Source organism: Grus americana, chromosome 1 (assembly GCF_028858705.1).
Source record: "Grus americana isolate bGruAme1 chromosome 1, bGruAme1.mat, whole genome shotgun sequence".
Taxonomy (NCBI): domain Eukaryota; kingdom Metazoa; phylum Chordata; class Aves; order Gruiformes; family Gruidae; genus Grus; species Grus americana.
The window spans coordinates 203,988,596-204,004,117 of NC_072852.1; the positions used below are offsets into that span (position 1 = coordinate 203,988,596).

The 15,522-nt window shown below is 37.6% G+C and overlaps 1 protein-coding gene across 5 annotated transcripts in view; it reads right to left on the reverse strand.

The window, feature by feature from the left end:
* Positions 1-15,017, reverse strand: part of DYNC2H1 (dynein cytoplasmic 2 heavy chain 1) — a 174,795-nt gene extending 159,778 nt beyond the window's left edge. For 3 of the 5 annotated variants that reach the window (XM_054849177.1, XM_054849188.1, XM_054849205.1), the window contains exons 1-17: positions 14,588-15,017; positions 12,520-12,690; positions 11,420-11,567; positions 10,990-11,108; positions 10,321-10,465; positions 9,316-9,548; positions 8,922-9,056; positions 8,711-8,824; positions 8,404-8,515; positions 8,114-8,238; positions 6,793-6,968; positions 5,303-5,498; positions 3,991-4,086; positions 2,013-2,165; positions 1,804-1,902; positions 565-704; positions 245-473 (exon numbers count right to left, since the gene is read on the reverse strand). In XM_054849177.1, coding sequence (XP_054705152.1) covers positions 245-473; positions 565-704; positions 1,804-1,902; positions 2,013-2,165; positions 3,991-4,086; positions 5,303-5,498; positions 6,793-6,968; positions 8,114-8,238; positions 8,404-8,515; positions 8,711-8,824; positions 8,922-9,056; positions 9,316-9,548; positions 10,321-10,465; positions 10,990-11,108; positions 11,420-11,567; positions 12,520-12,690; positions 14,588-14,788 — 2,592 coding nt within the window. In that variant the 5' untranslated portion in view covers positions 14,789-15,017. Of the gene's footprint in view, positions 1-244; positions 474-564; positions 705-1,803; positions 1,903-2,012; positions 2,166-3,990; positions 4,087-5,302; positions 5,499-6,792; positions 6,969-8,113; positions 8,239-8,403; positions 8,516-8,710; positions 8,825-8,921; positions 9,057-9,315; positions 9,549-10,320; positions 10,466-10,989; positions 11,109-11,419; positions 11,568-12,519; positions 12,691-14,587 lie in introns of those variants that run through there. The other 2 variants (XM_054849169.1, XM_054849197.1) reach the window with 2 other exon arrangements.
* Positions 15,018-15,522: the final 505 nt, after the last annotated feature.

Consider the following 15,522-nt stretch of genomic DNA (forward strand, 5'->3'; position numbering starts at 1 on the left):
TTCTCCTAGTGCAAAAATCAGAAGGTACAAAATGGTTTGACATACTCACACATTTAAGGATAATCAAAAGAGATTTTGAACAAGAGTAATGGTTGGACTTACAACGCTTTTGCTTATGTGCCTTGCAGAAAAGGACAATAATGCACAAATGTATTTGCTCAGTTACTTCTAGAATGTCTGAAGCCTAAAATGGTACAAATCTAAAAAAAAAAAAAAGCATGAGTCAGTCAAATATTGAAAATACCTTGAATTGATTAGAAACATCTGTCAGCCTTCTGAACAAATCCTCTGCTTTACTGAAAGCAGTCAGAAATCCACTTGCATTTCTTTCGGTCATAACAGTGAATATAGACTCTTCTTCTGCTTCACTTACTCCCCTAAACTGATTTGGAATGGAGATGAATCTCTTCATTTCTCTATAATATCTAGCTCGTACTTCTTCAAAAGGAGGTCTGAATTGCAACCGGCCTTGCCTAAAAAGTGAAATAAATCATACAAAAACAAATATTTGAATGTAATCTGAGCTAGAATACTTTCTTAACAGGAAAAAAGAAAATCTCTTACTTGAACGTTAGATCAATATTTATTTCTGGTAAATTCTCATTGAGTGCTTCTAAGCCCATTTGATACTGATGCTCCAGAGCTTTGTAAAGCTGATGATTCCAGTGCTGTCTCCAAGCTGTCATATCACTTGATTTGAAACCCTAAAATTTAACAACGTTTATTTTTATTTTATTTTATTCCTCAAACCATAACTATAAGCTGAAACTGAGCACAGAACAATGCCTGCAGCCCAGGATCTTAGTAAAATTCAAAGAAGTATCACAGGGAAGTGTTCATAGCACCAAGCCTGTCAGAGTTCAAGGAGCATCTCAACAACACTCTTAGTCATATGTTTTAGTTTTAGGTAGTCCTGCAAGGAGCAGGGATTTGAACTCAATGATTTTTATGAGTTCCCTTCCAACTTGAGATATTCTATGATTCTATGACGAGTTTGAATATTAAGAAGATCTAGAGCTATTACATTTATTTCAAATGAATATAAGAATAAATTACAAATAAATCCAAATCAAACCAGCCTCTATGGCAGTTCAGCGTAACAACCTCGCTGAGGTTCACTGCCCATTGGTTTACTGTCAAACTCTTCAGGGTTACTCGAAAATGCACAGGACTCTGCTAGAAGTAAGACAGAGGGCTGGATGAATGAGAGATCTAAACCTGTATCACACCTTTTGTTTTCTTATGACATGTAAGATACCTTTTAAACAGTACTTCAGAAAATTCTTGATCAATTTCACAGATCAACATTAACTTATATGTAGATATAAAATTTTATCTTAAAGAATTCAGATTTTCATTGGAATCTGCTACATTGCACTGTAAGAATGTGTAAAGGCATATCATATGCTGAAGTCTGTAAATGGTCACTTGTAAGCCATCCAGGGATTTTCAAAAGGGTGACACAAGTTAAAAAAGAAATTAGAAACTTCTTCCAGCTTAACAGGTTCTCTTCTTATTTAATTGGATAGAGATTTCCAGCCAGGGTTTTGGAAGCAGTCCAAGGTTGCTGCAGAAAGCTTACATGGTTAAGGTCTGTTCTACAATTCAAGGCTGCCCAGAGAAATTCTTCCAACAGAAGAATCTCCTCACATCTGACATCAACTAGTACACAGTCAGTTTTCCTGAGCTAGCTAGCAACTCCTTAATCAAAATTAATTCAATTATGCTATGTTTGCATCTTAAATCTTGACTACTGTTGAAAAGTCAATGTTCACAGTTTGCAATATGATAATGACACCCTGCCTGTGACTCGAGGGTGGCAAAAACAGTTCTGAGGTCCTGGAGCCCATCTTTCCAACGCTGCTGCTGCCGAAGTAGATCAATATTCATGAGCGATATAACCTGTTAAAAGAATTTTAAAGGATAATAAACATATTCATCACCACATAAATTAAAGAAAGGGTTAAGTAAGCTATAAAAGATGTGATTTCAATTTCATCTGGAAAATATACCTTTTCAATGAAGTTTGTGTGCCACTTTCTTAGTTTTCGATTTTCACTGGAAAGCCGTTCAGCAGCAGCTTGGAGTTTTTGGATATAAGCTTCCAAATCTCTGGGATTATCCCATGTTATTTGAGCTTTTCCTCCAGGACCAGATTTTGAATGCTTGAAAAAACACACAAACTTTGTATGATTTAACAACAAATGTATCTACCAGCTAGCATATAGGAAGTGATAATATGAGAAAGATGGTTTTACTCCTAGTAAAAAATGGAAGACCTCCCTCTCATTACTGCACTAGAGACATAATAATCTGGCAAATCACACACACATACGGGCATATCATTATAGCTACATCAACACACTGGGAAAGGATTAATGCCAGACTCTTAACTGAGCTTGAAATAAATTCACTGATGTTGAGACTCCTGCCCCACACACATGAGCAGACATCTTAAGCTGAGAGGACATCTTAAACTCCTCCCTTTCTCTTTGTTTTGCACAGACCAAAACCAAAATGTGACACTAACAATTGCTATCCAACTGCACCTGTTTATCACAAATTTTTTTTTTTTTAATTACACTGTAAAATTTCACTGACTCATAAGCAGCTTTGGGGACTTCCATTTCTCTGAGCTTTTTATCAAGATTCTAAGGGTTTTATGCATTTTGCTACATTTGCAGTAGAAAATCAGAAGACAAAAGCATCTGAAGTTCCACCGCTGGACCTATTTCTAAAATATGTAGGGCAGAAATCACGTCAAATAGGAGAATATGTTGTGGCTTTGAACACTTTTGCACCATCACTGTCTTAGGGTCTGCTGCACATTAAAGGAATCTGTGGCATAATCTGCAGGCAGCCCAAGGAAAATTTAAGAGACAGTTTGGGAACATTTTCAAGGACACTTTTGAACGTACAGTTTGGTCTGGACTGTCCACCATTTTGTGGTGAACTAATGCCAACCCCAGACATCCCCTCCCTTATACTCTCTCTTGCAAAATGGTTCTCAGGGGCAAGTTCCCAGCTGTTTCTGTAATGCTTGTTCTGGAGGCATTATTGTCTTGCCCAATACAGAGTTTATGGGCATGTTATAATTCTCCAGCCATTCTCACATTGTAAGAGTATTGGAAGAGGGTGGAATGTTTCAAATTGATTAAAAACAGTAAACTGAAATTCATGATACACGACATGTTTCTCCAGACACAAAACAGAGATATAGTGTTAAAAAACTGTAGATTGTACTGCAATTTTTAAGTTCATATTGTCTCTTCAAAGCAGAAAAATGAAAATAAATTCCTCCAAATTGCTCCAAATTCCTTAAAAGAATCTAAAACTTCTTTAAGTATAGTGCACTTCCTAGCAATTACAAAAAAACCCCAAAACCTCTTCTCAGAGAAACTTTATTATGCCTGAACACCAACCCACTGTAACAAACTGCATGCATAACTGCATGCATAAGTCAATAATCAGGTAGATCCACCAATTCTTTGTTCTTAATCTAAACCAGAAATTATCCACTTTCGACCTGCCCAAAACATGAATTAGAAAAATTCAAGAGAATTACAAAATCCACAGAGATCTAGTAACAGTCAAAACAGTGAAACCATTAACACTAATTTATCTCCAGAATAAAATATATGCCATTTTTATTAAAATAGGCCAAAATAATATTATTTAAAACTGTTAAGACAGGAATTACATTCCCAACTATTAAAGAATTGACTACATTGTGCTTCGTGTGCAAATTCAAATACTAAAAATAATTCCTGAGAGAGCATATTACACTAATATCCAAAGTAAAAAGGACAAGCAGTTGTTTAAATGACAATATGAAAAAAAAGCCCACTGATTTCAATAAATGCTAATTAAACAGATGGTGTTGCTTGCATGGGAAGGCTGAAGTTAAAAAGTCCAGCAATAAACACAGAAAATAGAATATGCACAGATATCATTGAAATTAAAAATACAAAGAGAGGAAAATTCTTTCACCTTAATTATCTGTTCAAATGCCAGAGCAGATTGTAACATCATTGGCTTCTGACTCTCAATCATTTGTTGATCAATAGAATTATAAAAATGTGCCACCTGTAAAAATGGAAAGATTAAATTTACAAGAACTGATAAAAATATTTATATGCCAATAAATGTAATGCAGGATATTTCTGAAAGTATTGCCCAATCGATACCATTAAGAAATGAGAATTAACTATACTAGTAAATGTTTACAAAAATAAAGTACATCATATGCAATGCTAATGTGATCCTATCTTCTTCCAGTGATGAATTCTAATAGCAAAAAAGACTGCTACTTACACACGTCTGAGGCAATTATATTTCACCTTTAGTGAAATAAGTTCAGTCTCTGATCTATTATAAGTGGAACAGTTCCACTATTTTATGCAAGTGTAGGCATCTAGTGCCATTTCAGAGGCCTTCAAGTATCCATGCCATCCACCAGGATGTGACACAAGACCTGAAAAACATCTATTTACTTCCAGATTGGCAGCTGGAGTAAGAAGGATACCCTACAACTCGGTTTAGTTGTCCACACATAGACATCTAGTGCCTTTTGAGATGACTAAGGTTTCCACTTGGGCACCTGTTAATGATCCAGATGCATGGGTGTCTTGTAGGTCTTGTGTCATCTCTGCCTTAGCTGTGCAGGTATCTCAGATACCAATGACACTTCATGTGAAACAAAATTGAGCATATGTATCCACATTAGAATTTTTACCAATATATACATATTTATTCTCGTATCTTACAGTAACAGAAGAAAACTTGACATGGTCTTCCAACTGAAATATAAGCCCAATAAAAACTTATGTAGCATTGAATCCAATCAAAAAATACCCCCCCAAAAAAAATCAAACATACATTTCTATTAAAATACTCATTAATATATTTTCAGTTGAAAATTAGCAATGGTGAGGACAAGCTGGTCCATTTTATGACACTTTCCTTCAGTTATAATAATCAGAAACTGAGATTAAAACCAGGAGATCAATTAATTACTTGTTTTTGTATATTCATACAGTATCTTCACATAGCTTTAATACTATAATTCATTTAGTTTCAAAAGAAGACATGTCCCGAAATTGTAAAGCATTTCTTTATTTTTGTTTTCTTTTAAGGACTTAGATAGTTCAAGAAACTTCTTGTTCAAGAAACAACTCACTTTCATACAGACAAACACAGCAAAAACCTTAACCACAGTCAGAAAAGATAATAGTCTAGAAAAGCTCTACTACTAAAGCTGGGAAGTCAGAACGGGAAGTTATTATGGCATTTAATCTTATACCTGTTTGAGGATGACCGCCTGCTTACAGAACTTCTGTGCAGTGTTTGCAACATGCTGTATTTTAGCTGGTATAGCAAAACCAAGTGCTGATAGCTGACGTACTTCTCTTAGGAGAGTCACCAAACGGTCTGAATAAAGTATGTTTAACGTTCCAAAAACATGATCCAACTCCATTACAGGACTACTAGCTTGGATGCTAAACCAAAATCAAATTAAACATATTATTGAATATAATTTGATATTGATTCTTTCTTAGGTGCATTTTATAATAATATAATAATTCTAAAAAGCTTGATGACATTCTATTATGTTTTTCTACGTTTATTGACATTTTAATTTACTCAGAAATTATTCCAGTAACCTTTCTCTTAATTCAAAGCCGGTGAAGACAGGAAGAAATGAACAATGCCTACTGATTTTGCTCAAAAAGTTTTTCTGGCCTGTTACAATAGTTAACATGTAACTCACAGCTATTTCTCAAATACACTCAATCCATCATATTCTCTCAAGCAGGCACTTTACAGGCCCCAGCCTTCAGCACTGCAAAGGGGAACAAATTCTCAGACGGAATCAATCCAAGAACCAGGACATCAGTGGAATGTTTTGGTATACAAAATCAGATGCTAATAAGAATATCAGCCTATCTTTAGATTTTACTCAATATTTTTTTTTCTACTGTAGTAATGCTTCTACCACCATCCTTCTACGCTTCTTTCATAAAAACTTCAACTTTACTAATTTTTTCACTGTTTTTCTCATCTTTTTCTAGTTCCCCTATCCATTGCATTCCCCTTTGCAGTGAGCTACCTGACTGAGTACTGGAGTGCTGAATCTGCCTATTTGTTATATTTGAGTGATTTTCATAAAACAAAAGTTTACATATAAATATTAACTTCTGTATCCTCTGAAACTGCAGACAAACTCTTTTTTCGAAGAAAGTTTGCAACACTCAGAGATGCAGACAGAAGCTATGTGGCCAACCAATTAAAAAATTGTAAAAATATATTTTAATATCCCATAAAGTAATTTCATTATTTTGGGGAACACAATTCATGAAGTTTAAACTGATTTTCTTACCGTTCTTTCATCTGGTCTATTTAGACTACAGAATTTCTTGTGAATAACAATTCATTTGTTACTCTCTCTGTGTCATCTGTATATCACAACTGTACTCTAATCTCATCTGGTTTCTAGACATGATCACTACATGGATTACAATGGATAACAAGCAGTAACAACAAGCAAACCAAACATGTCTTTCATTCCAAGTGTTAATAGAAACTTCAAGATTAGTCACTAATACTGTGCAGTAACACTTCACCTTACCAACCAAGCCTTGCAGGATGATAAAACGATAATAAATTCTTCTATTTTGTTCCTCCACTCATTCTCAATTCTGTAAAATCTTTTATTTCCTTCACCAAGTTCTATTGACTTACACCACACTACAGATTTCAGCATAAACATTATTTAAACAAGAAGGTATTTACCAAAGTCCTGACTTGGGATTTGATAATTCTGACTGGATATTCCTAGACCAATCATCAAAATGTTCCTGTTCATATACTTTTAACTGCTCCAGAAGAGAATCTGCACTTTGGTGAAAAGCTTGAAAACCAGGTAAGTCAGACAGAAGATCCTGTGCCAGCTTGATAGCATCATCCACCTTAAACACAATCATGAAGAAGCTTAACTTCCTAGTAGTCAATCAGAACAGAAAAATCACCAGAATAAAAATCAGTATTATAAAACATCCAAGTGGGATTCAAAAACCAATTGGGAAAAAAAAAAAGTGAATCCTGAATTGTGTCCCAGATGTTCAAATTCCCGTAACAGTAAATTGGGTCTGAAGAAGTTGTCCACCACAGGTGTCTACCACTATTAAGATACCCCAGAGTATCCTACCTGCTCTTTAGTTAATTGTCCATAAAGGTACAGAACTCCCGTGTGTCCTTTGTTGTATCTATAAGGTCCATGCCAATACTCAAAAGTATTTCAAATGGGATTTCACATCTATGTGTGAACAACTTAATCAAAACCTAGTCAATACAATCAGAGGAGATTTGAGCACAATTAAAAAATTTAGCACAGCCTAAAGTAGACACACAGGTGACACACATCGGCTGAACTGCTCTCTAGATCTTTAGCAGAGCAAGCAGAAGAAATAATTGTGAAACCTGAGCTGCTGCTGTTCTCTCTGTAGGACACATAACAAAGTAACACCTTTAAGACCTCCACCCTTTGTCACATTCAGCTGAAATGAACCCTTGAGATTTCTGCAAATCACAGGCGAATGCCAAAAAAATGGGCTAATAGTTATTCTATTCTCGTTCAAATCTATAGTTATTGTAAATGGCACTTATGTTTATAGAAAATATTTTACTTTTAACTAGTCAATATTTTCCAATAAAAGTTCCAGAGTTTCCAACTAGAGTGTAAATACAAACCAACAAAAATAATGTAAGTTAAAATAGAGTTAAATATGTTTTAAACTCATTCTGTTGTAAGAGAACACACAATTGTTTGACATTTACTTTTATTACTGTCTCTGTAGTAAATTCCCTGGTAGGCACCAACTCAAAAAGGCACTACCAAGAAAAAGCAGGCAGTTCAGTGTATTACAAAAAGACTGTCTTCTGGGTCAGTAAATAAAATTCAACTTAGCAAGCAGCACCGCTGATAAGGAATCTTGATTATACAACTCTTGGGAAGCCCACAGTTTTTCCGCGGGGAATCCCCCACAGAAGTCTCAAATACCATGTTTTAAGTTCTATGACAACATTGTGTCTAAGCAGTAATGGAATCTGTTACCTTCAGCTCCAGCTGCCGTACCCATACAATATTATTGACAACTTCAGAAAGGTTTTTGCCTGACAGTGGTCCAGAAACATCACCAGGAACACCATGGCATCGAGTTTCAAAGTCTGTCTGATAGTCTAAACACAAGCACAAGATTCATTTTAGACCAGAAACCTAATAGAACAAGCTTAAAATTATCACTGTGGTTACAAAATTATACCAGGGATACTGACATAATTCTAAAAGTAAATAAAGAATTCTAGTATTTGCAAAAAAACTAATACAATTAAATACATTTTTACCTTTGACATAATCTTGAAGTCTTGCTAACAATGTTTCCCTTTCAAAAAGCAATTCTTTGCTTATATTTGGATGCTTTATCAGTTCCTTATATTTCTGAAATGTTTGAAGAAGCTGGAATATGAAGTTTAAAAAAGTTATCTCTTTCTCCTGAAAAAAAACCCCAACATATTCTGCCACTACTCATTAGTGCTGTTCATAAGTACTGTCTTTGGCTTTAAGTACTTATTCCTGTGCTCTAAACTGACTACTTAAGAATTCAGTAACTTTATCTTTAGGAAACTTTTCGGACTACAAAAATATCCATACCTGCTGAGGACTGTCCTGAATCTCTGAAATAAATTTCTTCAGTTTGCTTGCTATTTTTTGTTCCGCTGGTGCAATAATTCTTTCGTACTGAGAGACTGCTGCTTTCCATAATGGCTAGAGATAATGAGTTCATATGTTAGTTTGGGACTATCCATGTGCATCATAAAAAGTCACAGAAAGAATGTGAATAAATTAAAAATAAGCATTATACCTCTGTGTAAGGATTATAGTGTACAGGATTTAGGCCAGCGAAGGGTTCAAACACCTGGGCAAGATGTAAAGCATTTTGTTCTCCAGCTGGCAAAAAGAATGTAAGTTTTTCATGCAGTGTTCTAACAGTTAGCACCTATAACGGAAAAAAATAATTTATATATCCAACATATTTTTACATAAAACTTACATTTAGAAGCAAAAAGCACAAGCAGCACATCCCATCCCTCTCCTTTTTACAAGAAACTTTTGAAAGGCTCAGGCAAACACGGATTATGGAATGCTATCTGACTCTGAAAAGGCTATAAAAGTGTTTTAATTTCCTTTTTTAACTTAAAACAATGTTGTTTAATTCTGCATCTAATTAAATAAATGTGTGTAATTCAAATCTCTACCTCATCAAGACGTTTGCCAAGTTTGGCTAATGATTCAGGGAAATATTTCTCATTTTTCCATGGATGTAGAGTATAACGTTGCCACAGTTGTCCAGTTAAGTACTCACAAGCTGACACCCACTGCTCACAAATCAAGATGCCTGCCTTCAGATTTTCTTTAACACTGTGAAAAGCATCCTCCCACAAATTCAAAGCTGCTAATTTTCTCTGAATATATCTACCTAGCGAGCCACCTAGAACACAAAAAAGTATACAAAAGCAATGTTATGTTTGTTTAAAATAGTTCCTTTAATGCTACACTACATTCCAACCACCCATTAAAAAACTCATGTAACATCTTGATTTCAAACCACACAAATGTATCAATAACTGATTATTTTGTTTCAGATTGAATAAAGCATCTCCAAGTTAAACAGAGGTTGGTCCAGCATCAGATGCTGATGGATTTGTAGTCTGTAATCCACACACGAGCATCTGTCTTTATCAGCAGTAATGGCAGTAGCTGGCTGCCTCCAGCAATCCTTCCCCTCATGCACACACACATCTGGCAGCAGCAGCAAACTCACTGTCTTATGCTTGTCCCAGAACGTGGGACTGCTGTCAAGAGAACAAGAGAAACAACCTCTCTGCACATCCTGCTCTCACCTCCACGCAGACTGAATCAACCTTCACATGGGGGTTTATGGCAATAAATTTTCTGCTCTGAGAGAAAGACAAGGAGTCAAATGGAACCCAGACAAATTCAGTCCAGAAGCTGAAAGGTATCCAACTCCATCTTGTTATTATCTATCATCTTTTCAAGCATGTGTGAAGGCATCTACCAGAACTGGCTGGATTATTGGATGCTATAAGGCAAATAATATCCATGGATCATGATTACAAGAAGAGAGCACCTTAATGCTGCAGGCTATCACTGGTGCCTTTAAGAGGAAGAAAGTCTCTGCTCAAGGATTCATTTTACTTTTTCTCAACTGTTCATTTAATAAAGACCACATAAAGGTTTACCTATTACATCCAGGAGATTATGCATGCGTGGCTGTGGATAAGGATCATGTTCTGTTTGTCTCCACACACCATCAACAGTATCCTTGGTAGTCTCCACCAAATCCACAACTTCAAACAGTGAGAGACTATCCAAGCTGTAATAATCCTAGAAAAAAATATCCTTAATACAACTACTTTGCAACTAGTATTGTAGAAACATTTATACTTTTCTGAAGTTGGTGATTGCTATAGTTTCATGGGTTTTAAGTTTATTCATGCGAAGAATGCATTGATACCTGAAGCACTATTCAAGCAAGTACTTTACAGGTACCAAAAATTTTGGATGACATCATTCACTATCATCATCTGCATTTCAGTTTTCCTTTTTATAATTTCATGAGTCAATTTCTAGTTCACAAAACTGTAGCATACTGTTGTATTTCTACAGCAGCTCTTAGTATTCAATGGTCAAATCTGCTCCCAATTAAATGTTGGCATTCCCCTGCACCACTGTCACTAGAAAATACATGAATGTAATTTAAAGTAAAATTTTGCCTAAGAAAAAATAACTAAATAGTTATATACTCATATAGTTGAAAAGAGTGTACATATACTAACATGTATTTCATAAGAAGAGTGCTTTTTACTAAGTCTACAATTATATCACCGATCACGCAAAAGAAAACATACTTTTGCAATGTCCTCAAATAGGTCTTTAAAATGAGCAGCTCTCTCTTTACTACACCATTTACTTCCATGATGAGCACATTCTATCCAGAACTGAAATTCATCTGTTGGTGTAAGTATAGCTGCAAATAATAATGGAAAATGTTTAAATATGAAATACACGAATGGTCACAAAATATTTTCAGTAAGAACATGCTTTCTAAAGCAAATTTTTACTATATGGTTATGCAATTATCCTTCAACTTCTGACTCCGACTAGATGTAGTATCAAGTTCATACCAAGAGACCAGAGCTGATGATCGCTAATTCCAATCTCCTCATCACAATCTGTTATATTTCACGCTCTGCAGTCACTGGTATAATGAAGAATGAAAACTCAACCTGCAAATAAATTATTTACTCCTAATTTAAAATTAACTACAAAATACGTAACTGCAAAACAAACCTCGCACATCATCTTCACTGAATTTTGTTCCTGTGTAGTTAGGATCTGATCTTCTGAGAACAGTACTCAAGCCAGCTTCAAGCTCACTTAAAAGTTTCTGGAGTTTGGGATCAAGTGTTTTACTCCATCTCTCATCCTGAAAAAGAATTCAAAAATTGTGACACACATGATAGGACAATTATTATTTTCCTCCCGTTAATCTTAAAAAAAAAATATTCAGATTAATAGCACTGACCAACCACATGGTAGGACAATGTAATAATTTATTTTTCTTAAAGCACCTCATTCTTTTCACTTAACAATATAGAACAATATTGTAAAAAAAAGTTATCACAAAACCAAAGATCAATTGTTGGATTTATAAAGGCACTCTGTATTCAAAATTCTTTGTTAGTGAATTCTCTTAAGTTAAATAAATTTGGAATCTAATTCTATAGTAGAATCTGGACATTGCTAGAATCAAATATTAGAAGTTATTGTGTTTTTTCTAAAATTATTTTATTAATATTATGACATACCAGAAATTAAAAATATTTAAATGCTGACACTCTGCTTGTTCAGCTTATAAAATACAGCCATGGTCATTGTTTTTGACAAAAATTCCACAAAGGAAATATATTTTTTTAATGGAACAGAATGAAAAGCCTCAGAACATTTAAAAAACCCAAAATTATGAAAAATGCAGCTGTACAAAATATAGAGTCTAGCACACCGACCTGCCATGTATTACAGAATCATGGTTTGCATGATAGAGACCTATGCATTTCATACAAAATATAATAATACCTAAAACAAGAAAAGTACTCGAGACTGGAATTACTGGTGAAAAGGAGGTAAGGAGCTGTTGTTTCCATTAACCACCACCCAGTGTATTCCACATTTCTAATCAGAATCCTCCTCTCATTCTCACTGATAGCAGGTGAAATAACTTCTTTAACTTAGAAATTAAAACTATCATGCATTATTTAAGCTCTTAAAATATTGTATTTTTAAAACATAAAATATTTATCTCAGAGTAGCTGACATCCAATGGAATTTCAATGCTTCAATATAAATCTACAGAACATTTAAACTGGTATATTGTTCACCTTCAGTAATACTGGTGCAAAAACTTGTCGTACAGCTTGATAAAGGGTGTTAATTGGTGAATCTAGCATAGATGACACAAGAATATTACTATGAAGATTATCTTCTGTAATTACATCAGGGCGCAGCTTAAAGAACACCAACACATTATTCTTTGAATTAGTGGCTTCAATCTGTAATAATCAAGAAGACAGGACTTGTTTAGAAAATTGTCATTGACTGCATATTATACTAAATTACATGCACCATTTACACCAATGATTTACATCAAGGAGAAAATTATAAAATACCATATTACTCCCTAAGGGCTCTGATAACACTCTGGTACTATCTGATTTGCACAGAAAATGAAAACTTTCATTATACTAATTCCTGAGTTCATAGGAACCTGAATTCCAACATCAAATACGTAATGCCTTTTTCATTATAAAATATCTGTAAATAGCATAATTACTTACACTATTTTCATTTTGAAAACTCCACTTACCAAATCCTGGGGAGAAACCAGAAACTCCATCTTGTTCCTAGAGAAATCTAAGCATGAAGTCTATCTTTTCTATTGCATTTTTACGCTACATAGCTTTGGGAATATTTTTCTAAATATATAAATATATTTCTAAATATTCAGTATTGTTCTCCTGAGTCTGTAAATACATAATTCTATTGCGATTCACAGATTTCTCAAGGACAGAGAAAGGAATGCTCCTTCATCAGTAAAATTATAAATTGTTACATGACTCTTGTTCCCATCACAGTTCAACTTATGGGCGAAGTTCCAAAAATCGCTATAAAATCAATTATGGAAACTATTTGTGGCCAAAGAGAATTCATAAAACAGGAGAACATTATTAAACATTTGATAAAATAATACCAAAAGGTACGCTAGCTGAAATCCCCAATTCTGTGCAATTGTAAACATCTGTGAACTTTTTTTCTGTTAAAATAAACAGAGGGCTAGTAAGAACAGCTTTCAATTTTACTGGACAGTATCAGTTTTACTTTCTCATCAAGTCTTCAGCCCAACACCTACAGACATCATTTCACTGAGACAATAGATATACATTATAGCCCCGATACACATCCGATCTTCCACAGTTGCTGACAGTGGCTTTGTATATTAGACACTGGCTTTGTATATTAGACAATCCTAATGCCGGGGGCGGGGGGGGGGGAGCATGGTACAGATAAACATCCTTGCATGAGTAGAGCATGCACTAGACTTCACAGACCACACAGGCGATTTACAGTAGGAGGTATGTAAGTTACTGGTCCATACAGCAGTTCATACGTTAACAACTAGTTACACTAGTCTTAAGTGCAGAAGAAAACCGTCACTGACATAACGTCACTGGTCTCACAGCTGAACGATGGGACGCACGTCAAGACCGGTGCGCTACCTGCACACTCTACGTGGCAGGCACCACACTGTGTTCTGATGACATGGTGACATTCACCGCACATCACACCCCACCGCATCACTCAGATGAGTCACTCGCTGAACACAAACACTCAGAGCAGGACATTTCACACAATGAATCTCAGATTTCCTCACAGCTGGAGACATCAATCTGAAAAATGCATGACTTGGACAAATACCCACCTTGGGACTTGTCAAATATCATCCAATGTGCCACATAGTGGGCCATGTTTCCTGCATGGACATCAGCAATGCAATCCTTCCAGCCACCTGCATGCACCCTTGCCCAGGAACAACCCATACATCAGACTCCACCTGGCCTTTGCAGTAAGACAACGTGCCACTCTCCATGTTGTACTACACTGGCACAGCACACTAATACTACATGTCTGCATGGGCACAATCCACTAACAAATATATCAGTTAACCATGTGGTCTTCACAGATTCTTGGGACAGTAATTTATGCAGCAGATGCTGAGATCAACACAGATATTTGCAGTAGGAAGACGTCTCCCAAATTAGATCCCAGTCTTTTCTGACCACTAAATCGGTGCTGGACCCCAGGCTCTGCATCCCCCATTCGCACACTGGGATGCGGTGGACACGATGGATCCACGGATGCCTGCACACACTCGCCTGGACACTACCCTACCTTGTTGGATGCGGTCAGCTGGGTGCCCGAGTGCTGCACAACGAGGAGGAACTCATTGCCGTCGTCGAGGAAGTTGGTCAGTTCCGGACGGGAATGGAGCCCCGCGGCCACGGCAGCGGCACCCCCAGCTGGATCCAGTCCGAAGTAGTTAGCAGCCGTGGCTGAAATAAAGCGCTTTCTCTTGTCTCCCTCCCCGGCCATACTGGCAGGACGCACCCTCTCCAGGCAGGATCAAGGCGGAGGTGGATCCAGAACGTCACGGGAGTACATGGACGGCTGACGGGAGAAGACCCAAAGGGTGTGTTGCCAGGGCCCGTCACTATGGTGACTGAAAATGGCGGCCCTGGCGCGCTCGCGAGCTTGCTCCGGGTGGCACCGCGCAAGCGCCGCCGCCGGCGAGCAGAAAGGCAGCGCTGGGCCATCGGCAGGCACGCCGGGCGGGGCGAGGCGGGGCGATGCTCCGCCCCGGCGGCGCGCGCCCTCTGCAGGCCGCCCCGGGGCCGCCGGAGGCGGAAGAGAGCCCTCCGCCTCCCGCACCCCCGCCTCCCGGCACGGCGGCACCCCGTGCCTCGGCCGTGTCCCGACCTGCTGCACGGCTTTCTTCTCGGAGCCACCGAGGCATCTCTCCTGCCATCAGCCGCGTTACGGTGTCACGGGCACCGCGGTACTTGGGGTGCTTCCCTCTGCCCGCCCCCCGCTCCGTCACCGATCGAGTTCCGCTAACGAACCAGCGGTTCCCGGTCTTGCGCTGCTTCGGTACGGCAAGGCAGCGGGGGATGGCTGCGGGCCCGGCCCTGGGAGGCGGTGGGCGAGCACTCAGGGCTTCCAGACACCGGCCAGCAGCAGCCGGGAGCCGCAGAGGACCGTGCTCCCGCCAGCCATAGCCTGCCCCCTCAGGGACACCCGCCCCGCGGTCCCCGGCTTCTCCGCGGGCA